Below are 11,034 nucleotides of genomic sequence, written 5' to 3'. Positions count from 1 at the left end.
CTGTACAACTTTACATGGGTCTTCTGAATGAGAGTTGAAGAGAGGAAAGGAGAGAATCTGGACTCAAACATTTAAAAACAAATGTAAAAAAATGTTTCACATGTAACTAGGGAAAATAAAAATAATAAAACAAAGAATTTCTTTTTTTAAAAGATCCCATTAAGATTTTAGAAAAGAAATGCCACAATGCTGGTAAGAGTAAATGCAATGTATCCCAATTAACCTAAGTATTATCAGTGGCAGTAATGCAGCTGTGGGGACAGCCAAAGAGGCTGAAGCAGAGGGAATTGGGAAGTAGTGATAGCAACAGAGAAAGTAGAGACAGTACTAACAACTAAGTCAAAGTCAAAAATGGAATCAAATCAAAATTATGACAACTATTTGAATCAAGGATTCAAAGGCAACCAGGGATATATCATCAAGGCAAGGGGTTACAGCAAATTCAAATTCCTCTTATGGTTTTATAACAAAGAACTAACTAGGTAACAACTATAGTCAGAGCAGAATGGAAAGATTTCAACACTTGATTGTGTTATCAGAATAATAAAAATAAACAACATTAAGATGGTTCTATGGGGTATGCAACAATAGATTTGGCATATAGAAATAATACAAATACTTTACAGGGAAATGCATTAGATGGACATTAAAATTAATTATGCAAACTTTATAAGTCTTATTCAGTGGGCATTTTATTTAAAATTGAAAAAGATCTTTCATGTTGAAGATTTGCACATTTCTAATTATTTTTGTATATAGTATATAAACATAAAGCTTAAAAAATATATTAATGATTTAATAGATTAAATAGCAATGATTCCACAGGCCAGCTAGAAGCCTAGATCAGCTTCTGCACAGCCTCTGCAACTTTTCAGTTTATACAGATGTCATACCTCCTTTTTGACTTTTTAATTTTACAGTTTGTGTAAAATGGAATCATTAATTTTACTTCATTTTTGGTGTCTTTTGGGAATCTACTAAGCATTTTACATGTGTCCTGATTACCATGAATGGATATTAAGCTTTTCTAGTTTTTGAAAAAAGTTTAAGTATTCCCCCCCCCCCAAAAAAAGCACTTTTCAAATGTATTCTACAGATTACCATTCCATAAAGCAAGTAATGATACCATTTGTTGCTATACCAATTATGCCCAGCTCTTCATGATCTTATTTGGAGTTTTCCTGACAAAAATACTGAAGCAGTTTGCCATTTCCATTTTCTTCTTATTTTATAGATGAGAAAACTGAGAAAAACATCTGAAGCCAGATTTGAAATCACAAACATGAGTCTAACTCCAGGCCCAGCATTCTCTCTATTGCACCACTTAGGCTGTCTCATAATTTTCGTTATAGTTTCATTCCAAGATAGATGAGATCATGAAATCTCCACTAACACCCTCAAGATATTGATAAACCTTTGACATTGTTCTCCGTTTATTTAAAAAAAAAAAAAAAAAAAAGAGCAACTTACCATTTATAGAAGCATTTGTTGTAATAGCAAAGAAATGGAAATACAATAGCATCATAAAGACAAATCATTTTGAAAGACTTAAGAAACTGATCAACCCATTGACTAACCACGTTATCCACCACCTCCTAATAACAGTCAAAAATAAGTAGGAATAAGTATATAATAAACTCAAAATGTAACTTTCAAAGATATTCTTTTCTGTTTCTCCTTCTGGCCTTTCTTGTTTTCCTTCTTTTGTACTTTATTTTTTAAATGCTTTAGTTAAGCATCTGAGTGGAAGATTTCCACAGAGAAATGTTCATTCCTCAGGCATGAAATAATTAGCAAAAGTAACCTTACAGGCCTCATGGTAGGGCCTGCTTTATAGTTTAGAAAACTGTCATTAACTACAGAAAACATACAAAAATAATAAGAGTTGCAACTTACTTTAAGGGATCTTCTTGATCGCTGTCTATACTATCAGCTTCACTATCAGGATCACCTCTCCAGGTCTGATCCACAGTCACAGGCTCCTGATCCCCATCACTCCAACTGTCTTCATCTGAGACAAAAAAGGGAATATAGTCATTAAAACTTCACCCCTCTATAATTCCACTGCAACTGTAATACCAAAAGGTCTAAATGATTTTAACAACTCAATTTCACAAAATAAGCAGCTTTTTAGAATTGATACTCTTTAATTATTTTAGAAATGAGTGAATGAAAGCCACCAAAAATACATCACAAATCATAGATTTGAAATCACAAACATGAGTCTAACTCCAGGCCCAGCACTCTATGGCACCACTTAAGCTGTCTCATAATTTTCATTATATTTTTACTCCAAGATAGATGAGATCATGAAATATCCACTAACACCTTCAAGATATTTTAATAAGCCTTTAATAGCTTATCATGGAAGGGTATCAACCACTTTCTGAAAAGCACAGGAAAGCCAACTTCCTAAACAATGTTTTTTTAAACAAAACCAGTAAAGCATTAAAAAGCTACTCCTTTATCAGTTTAATGAAATAGAAATTTTGAAAAATTAGTTTAAGCACAAGTGATGTCTCTTTAAATTCAAAATCTTTGAATCAATAATCTTTGAGCAATTTTTGAATTCTTACCAAATACTTGCTAGTCTATGTGCAAGGTACTAAACTAATAGTATGAGCTCTCCTTTTCCACTCTTAACGAATCTACTAGAAGGAAGACCCTCACCCAGAATTCGGCTGGCTTCACTGCGACTACTCTCTGGAGTCTGGGAACCCAGTTCGGTCTTAGCATATGAACTCAATTGGCACAAAAGTGTTTCACCCATGGGTCCAGCATTGTTTTTCTTCATCTGAGCATGAAGTGCCAGGGCATTCCTACGGGCATGTTCTGCACAGAAAGATACACTGAAGAGATAAAACAAGAAAGGAGAAAAAGTTACCTTTATAGCTTCCAAAAGTTTCAGAATTAAGTCCTTGAAAATCACAATCCTTAAAGTACTTAATATTTGACAAAACTTAATGGGAAAACTAAGAAACAGCACAGCAGAAACTACACAATGTGCCAAGATAAAGTCAAAACAAGTACATGATTTAAACATAAAGGGTAATCCTATAAACAAATTAGGAGGGCAAGGATATGTCAGATCTATTAAGAAAGGAAGAATTTATGACCAAACAAGAAATAAACAGTACTATGGATAATTTTTATGTTAAATTAAAAAGGGTTAGCACAAACAAAACAATGTAACCAAGATTAGAACAAAAGCAAAAAGCTGGAAAACATTTTTTTCAGCAAGTATCTCTGATAAAGATTTCATTTCTCAAATATATAGAAAACGGAGTCAAATTTATAAGGATAAAAGTCACTTCCTAATTAGTAAGTAGACAAAGGATATGAAAAGCTATCCATAGTCATTAAAAAATGGTCTAAATCACCATTAGAGATACAAATTAAAACAACTCTGAGGTAGCACCTCATACCTAATGGATTGGCTAATATGATAGAAAAGACATTGATAAATGTCTAGGAAAGAGGAGATGTGGGAAAACTGGGACACTAATGCACTGTTGGTGAAATTATGAACAAGTCCAAAAATTACATAGAACAATTTGGAACTATGCCCAAAAGGGCTATCTCACTATACCATTACCAAGTCTGTATTACAAAGAGAAAACAAAGGGTGGGTACTTATTTGCATTCAAGTATTTATAGCAGCTTTTTTGGTGGTGACCAGGAATTGGACACCGAGAAAATGCCCATCAATGGAGGATGGTTGAACAATTTACGGCATGTGATTGTAATGGAATATTACTAAGATATTAAAAAAATGTCAAACCAGATGATTTTAGAAAAACTTTCATAAATTAGTGGCAGCTAGATGATGCAATGGATAGAGCACCAGCTCTAAAGTCAGGAGGACCTGAGTTCAAATCTGGTCTCAGACACTTAATACTTCCTTAGCTGTGTGACCCTGGGCAAGTCACTTAATCCCAATTGCCTGGGGGAAGGGAGGGAGAAGAGAACTTTCAGAAATTGACACAAACAGAACCAGGAGAACATTGTACACAATTACAGCATTGTTGTACAATGAAATGATCCAAGACATTTCTAAAGCACTCATGAAGAAAAATGCTATCCACATCCAGAGAAAGAACTAATGCAGCCTGGATGCAGATTGAAGCATGTTATTTTCCACTTTTTTTTTTCGTGGTTTTTTTGGGGGGGTTTTTTTGGTGGTCTTTCACAACAGGGCTAATATGGAAATGGCTTGTACATATATAACTTATGTTAAAGTACCTTCTCAAGATAGGAAGAAAAGGAGGGAGAGAATGTGGAACTCAATATTTTTAAAAAGTGAATGTTAGAAATCAAAGCTATCTATAATCATCATTAAAGATGCTAATCAAAGAGGCAGCTAGATGATGCAATGGATAGAGCACCAGCCCTGAATTCAGGAGGACCCGAGTTAAAATCTGGTCTCAGACACTTAATACTTCCTAGCTGTGTGACCCTGGGCAAGTCACTTAACCCCAGCCTCAGGGAAAAGGGAAAAAAAAAAAAAAAAGATGCTAATCAAAACAATTCTGACCTCACACCTAAGACAAAGAAAGAGAGAGAGAGAGAGAGAGAGAGAGAGAGAGAGAGAGAGAGAGAGAGAGAGAGAGAGAGAGAGAGAGAGAGAGAGAGAGAGAGAATAAAATTCAAGCAAACCACAACAAAAAGCGTGAAAATGCTATGTTGTAATCTACCCTCAGTTCCCACAGTCCTCTCTCTCTGGACATAAATGGTTGTTAATATCACAAGATCATTAGAACAGACTTAAAATTGTTGAAAAGAGCCACATCAGAATTGATCATCCCATAACCTTGTTGCTGTGTACAATGATCTAGTTCTGCTTCAAAGCAATTTTAATAGATTTGTGATAGAATGAGCTATTTAGAGAAGAGAGAAAACTATGAAGACTGAAAAATGAATCTCAGCATAGTATTTTCATCTTTGTTGTTACTACTATAGTTTGCTTGCTTGCTTTTTCTTTCTAGTTTTTTTTATCCCTTTTGATCAGACTTCCATGTGCAGCATGATGAATATGGAGATATTAACCTATATTGAATTGCTTATTGTCTTGGGGAAAGGGAGAGTTTTACTTCAGAAATTTTTTTCCAATCTCTTGCTTTATTTCTTCTAGGTATAGATATCCTTGTGGAAAATCCATAACTTTTTTTTGTCTTTCCATGCAATTAGTGATTTTTTTTTTGGTAGATCTTTTAGCATAATTTACATGCTGGTCAATGCCTTCTTTGATTCAGCACTCTTAATTCCTGACTTTGTGCCAGCACCAGGTTTTGATCCTTGCTAAACTCTTATTGAGGCTGACCCTCAATGTTTGTCAATTGATCTCTAGTTATTAGGGTTAGGTCTTTCTTTGATTTTTTTTTTTTTTTTGATTAAGGCAATTGGGGTTAAGTGACTTACCCAGGGTCACACAGCTAGGAAATATTGAGTATCTAAGGCCAGATTTTACTTCAGAGCTGGTGCTTTATCCATTACACCACTTAGCTGCCCCTCTCAATGATCTTTTTTTTTTTTTAATATATATATATATATGTGTGTATATATATATATATATATATATATATATAAAATATTATCCCTTGTATTCATTTTTCCAAATTATCCCCCCCTCCCTCTATTCCCTCCCCCTGATGACAGGCAATCCCATACATTTTACATGTGTTACAATATAACCTAGATACAATACATGTGTGTGAATATCATTTTCTTGTTGCACAATAAGCATTAGATTCCGAAGGTACATGTAACCTGGGCAGACAGATATTAGTGCTAACAATTTACATTCACTTCCCAGTGTTTCTTCTCTGGGTGTAGCTACCTCTGTCCATCATTCTCAATGATCTTTGATATTCTGAAGCAGATCTTCTTAAATTTTTTCTACTCACAGGACCCCTTTTTGCTTGAGAAACTTGTATAAGACAAATTATTTATAGTAAATATAAATAGATATACAAATCAAACATTTACTGCTAATAAATCATGAGAGCAGCTAGATGGAACAGTGAATAGACCAGCCCTAGGGTCAGGAAGACTTGAGTTCAAATCCTGTCTCAGAATTTAACACTTACTGGCTAGCTATGTGACCCTAGGCAAGTCACTAATTCCAATTGCTTCAACCAAAAAACAAACCTTAACAGCAATACACAAACAAATCATAATTTCACAACCCCCAGTTAACAAGACCCCACATGAGGTCAAAAACATTTAAGAAACTGGATTCTAGTGTTCTGGAGCTTAAAGGCCCTCTCTGGAGTATCAGGAATCTCAGAGGCCCTGGGTTCAGGATTCTCCTAATCTAAGCATTAAAATATCCTCTTGCCCTTCCTGCTCTTACTGAAGCAGGATGTAGTCAAAGATGGCCAAGAGAGTACAACTGTGACTAACATCCCCACTCAGAAACCTGCAGAGCTAGGTCTAGGAACACAGTAATTAGGAAAAATTTTGGACAAATGATAAATACCACAGAGCCAAGCTATTCAAGATGTAAGTCCAGAAGAAAAAACTAATAATTTCACTACCATCTACAAGAAAAGTCATCAGATTTGCCATATATTTTATAGGAATTCCTGGAAGAAAAAAATTAAGTTTAAGGAAGAACATATAAATAAAAAGCAAGGAAAGGAGAATAACAATACAGAAGGTACAAAACCTTATTCAACTAATAGATTCCTTGAAAATTATATTAAAAGATCATTTTACAGATTTTACATTTCATTTTATAGATAAGTATATCCTATCCAAAGTATATCATTACTCACACAGCAGATACTCAATTTCTAATTAACTATTATAGAAGTATGCTAAAAAGAGGAAATTATCTTAAATTACACTATGAAAGAATATGAGAATCAAGAGATATTATTAGTAATAACTCCTAATAATAATACTTCATTGATTCTGATTTTTCCAAAATAAGTCTTTCAAATTGGAAAAGCTTTGAGGTCACATTCAAGACCATGTTCAACTAGCCAGTAATCAATAAAAAAGACAAAAATATCATAAAGGTCCTCAGTCCTTCAAGATTCCCTTACATGTCCTATGCACGATGAAAGACATGGTCCCAATTTGTGCTGCAGTCTCCTAATTACAATCTCCTTACCTCAAATCTCTTCCCATTCTACATTTTCTTTTTTTTTTTTAAAGCACAAATTTGATATGACCATTATCATTTTCCCCTTGCCTGGTCTATGAGCTCCAGTGGATCCCTATTTAACTCCACAATCAAATATAAACTTCTTTATTTGACATATAAAGCATCAACTCATATATAATCAGACTCCTTCCTCTGTTCCTAAGTTCTTTCACTGACCAGACCTACCTACTTATTTCCAAGGTGATGCTCCATCTCCTATCTTTGTGCCTTTGCATTCACTATTTCCCATACCTGGAATTCTCTGCCCCTCTCACCTTAGCCTCTTAGTTTCCTTGGCTTCCTTTAAAAGTCCTTTTTTTTTTTTTTTTAAAAGGTTTTCTCAAAATCCTTCAGCTACTGCTACCTTCCCTTTGAGATAACTTTCTGTCTACTATGAACAGTAAATACCTCCCAGATACCTAATTATTTAGATGTCATCTTCTCTACTAAAATGTACACTTCTAAAGGAGGAATTAATTTTGCCTTTCTTTGCATCCACAATATTCAGCACAGTCCTTGCCACATAGACATTTAATAATATGCTTCCTGATTGACTGAAAATATCACTGCAAGGTGACTTTAGTTAATTCCATATAAAATCCATTAAAATTCATGAAACTTTTTCTGAGACATTCAAAGCCTTATTTATACCATTATTTCCATGCAACTAAGTGCCCTACAATGTTGTTTTTATCCACTTTGTTGTTTACACAAAACTGTACATTAGTTTACATTAGTTCGTGGTTGTAATTTTTGTGCCACAATACTTCTGAACCTTTTCCACTCCTTGATTTAAAAAAAAAAAAAAAAACACCTTAATATTTCTTGCTTTGATTATTCCTGTAACATACTTGCTTCTTGTTCTTATTACAACTTCAGACAATGCCCCCACCCCACCATGCTAAGCAGGGAAGGAAAAGTAAAAAGCATCTCTGAAAAAGGACAAAATAGGGCCTTTTGATTAGAAAAAAAGGTTATCATCTCAATGAAATTATGTTATGGGTGAGAGGCCAGTAATTTTCAAGGATTGCTTTAAAAAAAGTGCCAAGGGGGCAGCTAGGTGGCGCAGTGGATAGAGCACCAGCCCTGAATTCAGGAGGACCCCAGTTCAAATCTGGCCTCAGATATTTAAAGAAGCTGTGTGACCCTGGGCAAGTCACTTAACCCCAGCCTCAGGGGGAAAAAAAAGTGCCAAGTCCCTAAAAAAAAAGGCAATAAGGAAAACAAAATCAAAAGGTTAATGTTCATAAAGATCACTTAACTTCATCTGAAAATGGTGAAGCTCTATGCAAAGGTCAATATAAATAACTAGTCAAAAGAGAGACAGAATGAACTATATGGGTGAATCCATGCAAATCAATTAGGACTTCTGAAAAAAAGGCATGTGTCTTGATATAGATAAAGAACATTATCAATATATACAATTAAGGTATCTCAAGCCTAACTTCTGAAAAGATAGTCTCAATAGATAATCAGCATTAGCAACATTAACAAATGAAGTACTATACAGGTGTATATAGAAAACATTTTGGGCAATATTTAATTTCATTGCACTCGGTTTCTCTTTCATAAAAGATACTGTGTAACTATCAACCTGAGGATTGTTCAATCTCAAGAAAAATACCTAAAATTGTCTCAATAATATGGTATTGTTTCTTTTAATCAGCTTGCCACCCCTATATGCGACTTCCTAGTATGATGGATAAAAATCTAACAAGGGAATTACAAAACCTGAACAGAAAAATAAGTAAAATTTAATTTTACCATAAGCTGTTACAAGCTCACTAATATATTTACAATAACATTTTTTTGGGAAAGTGTTTTTCAAAGTACTTCCTCACATCGTTTTTTTGAGGCTAAGAAATAAGTGGTACCTTGACATTAAGAAATGTAGAAAGATGAATGTTAGTTCAAAGTTCATTATTAATGTTAAAAGTAAAAGAGATACTTTTAAGAGTACTCGGTCCATTCTGCTTTTACAGAACACTTTGCATTACCTAATAAAATATTCAACAGCTCCACTGTCACTTAGAAAATAACATCATAATCAATAGCCAGCATGCACCACCTTCAGCTCCCAGTCTCTCTATACCCAATGTACCACAATGAAAAAAACCACAAGGCTCCTTCCTCAAAGCACCATCCTATCCCAAAATGAAACCTTATTTTAAAAAAAGAAAAAAAAAATCAAGAAAAGAAAAAGAAAAAAAACAAAAAACTCACATACCCATCTTTCTTCTCGGGCTTAGGGCCAGCGTTAGGACATCTCTTTCCATTCTTGGTAGATATGTAGCTGCACTGCTTGAAAGGCGCATTCCTGTCTTCAAGGATATGTTTAATGCAAAACTCTTGCCCTTCGAGACGGGGCTGGGAGCATGGGCGGTGTGTGAAGGAACAAGACTGGGGCTCCTGAGATCTGGGCACTGGGTTGACGCGCCCCCGATTCGATGGCAGGACGTGGATCCGAATTCTGTTCATACCAACACCTTCGAAAGCAAAGGTGGGAAGGGGGGAGAGAGACTCTACATTGAGAGGTCGGGGAGGCCAGGGATCTTTCATAGCCCTGCCCCCACTCGCCGCCCAACCCGGGCAAGCGTCCGCATTCACATTCCAAGAACCACCCTTTCTCTTTCTCTCCTTCCCTCTCTCCGAGTTTCTACCTCAATCTCTCCCTGTCTCTCTCCCTTAAAAAAAAAAAAGGAAAGGGAAGTTTCACCTACTCTATGTCGGTCTACTAAGGGCCTCCTGCCCAGGAGTCTCCAAAGAATTCCCTGAGAGCTCGGTATAGCCGTGGCTTCCCTTTCTCGGGGGAAAAGGGGGAGGCCTCCGCAGAGACTTAACCAGGGCTCGGCTTGGCTCTGCTCCCCTGCCCTCACTCTTCCCACGTTCCTTTCATAGGAAAAAGCCAAGGAAGCTCTCGAGGGTATGCCCCCTACCTCCGCCCTGGCTTGCCCTCTCCCGGCCGCGCGAGGCCTTTTAGTTCACCGCGCCGTCGGACTCCCTCCCCGAAGCTTTGTTCCACACACACAACCAAGCCCAACCCTCCCCCAACCCCGAGTCCAGCCAGCCCACGAAGACTCCAGCGATCGCCATTTTGACCCAGGGCTCGGGGCGTCCAGAAAATCCTTTTCATGGGCAAGGGGACAAGCAGGGGAGGAAAAAAAAAGTTAAAGCCCCGTCGAAGGCCACCGCCACTTGAAGTCAATCGCCCAGAACCCGGTGGAGCCGAAGAGAAAAGACAAAGACGCCACCCGGCCACCAGAAGAGCAAACTGGCCAGAGTCGCCATCTTACCTCAACGGCCTTGCAGATAACTCTCTTGTGGATCCCCACCTACCTCTAGCTTGCTCACCCCGCCCCCTAGACACCAATTGGATTCTTAGCAAGAGGATACGGCCACACCATTGGCAGAATGCTCACGTCCATCAGACTGGGAGGGTGTTGCGCCGGGAATAAATAAGCGGGGGGGGGGATGGGGGGAGTAACTGGAACGGATGTCTCTCTGCAGTTGAGAGTTTATGGGTGGCGGGAGAGACCGGAGGATCAAAGATTCGCGGGCTTTTAATAGTCCTGCTGAGGCCGCGCCGTTTTTAACCAGGTTCAGGGCTGCAGTTACGACTTCCGTTTGGAATTTCCCAACGGGGAGCTGTAGATTGTAACTACCTTGGCGCCACTTGAGCCTTAATAAAAGTCTGAATGTTTTCTTGGCTTGAACTCAGAAATAAGCAGCCTCGAGTAGGACTCAGTGAGCCTGCCTAAAAACCCGGAAGACCTGGGAGTAAGCAGCAATTCCTGATGATTTAATATGATTTTGTGGTACCCTGATTTTAGGGGGGCTTCTGTTCTAACAATGAGTAAATCCTAGATCTTCTGGTTTTGGAGTCT

The 11,034-nt window shown here is 37.1% G+C and overlaps 1 protein-coding gene across 4 annotated transcripts; it reads right to left on the bottom strand.

Moving 5' to 3' along the window:
* Positions 1–1,789: 1,789 nt before the first annotated feature.
* Positions 1,790–10,538, bottom strand: LOC141544402 (KAT8 regulatory NSL complex subunit 2-like). 4 transcript variants are annotated; one of them, XM_074270515.1, is made up of 4 exons: positions 10,444–10,538; positions 9,378–9,636; positions 2,671–2,849; positions 1,790–2,011 (listed from the first exon to the last, which is right to left on the bottom strand). In XM_074270515.1, the coding sequence occupies exons 2-4, from the start codon at positions 9,626–9,628 to the stop codon at positions 1,893–1,895; spliced, it is 549 nt and encodes a 182-aa protein (XP_074126616.1). In that variant the 5' UTR covers positions 9,629–9,636; positions 10,444–10,538; the 3' UTR covers positions 1,790–1,892. The 4 variants fall into 4 exon arrangements, with proteins under 4 accessions (XP_074126616.1, XP_074126618.1, XP_074126617.1 ...); XM_074270517.1 differs by lacking the exon at positions 10,444–10,538 and adding an exon at positions 10,087–10,212; XM_074270516.1 differs by lacking the exon at positions 10,444–10,538 and adding an exon at positions 9,871–10,004.
* Positions 10,539–11,034: the final 496 nt, after the last annotated feature.

Source organism: Sminthopsis crassicaudata, chromosome 5 (assembly GCF_048593235.1).
Source record: "Sminthopsis crassicaudata isolate SCR6 chromosome 5, ASM4859323v1, whole genome shotgun sequence".
In the NCBI taxonomy this organism is placed as follows: Eukaryota; Metazoa; Chordata; class Mammalia; order Dasyuromorphia; family Dasyuridae; genus Sminthopsis; species Sminthopsis crassicaudata.
This window is presented reverse-complemented; position numbering and strand designations above follow the sequence as displayed.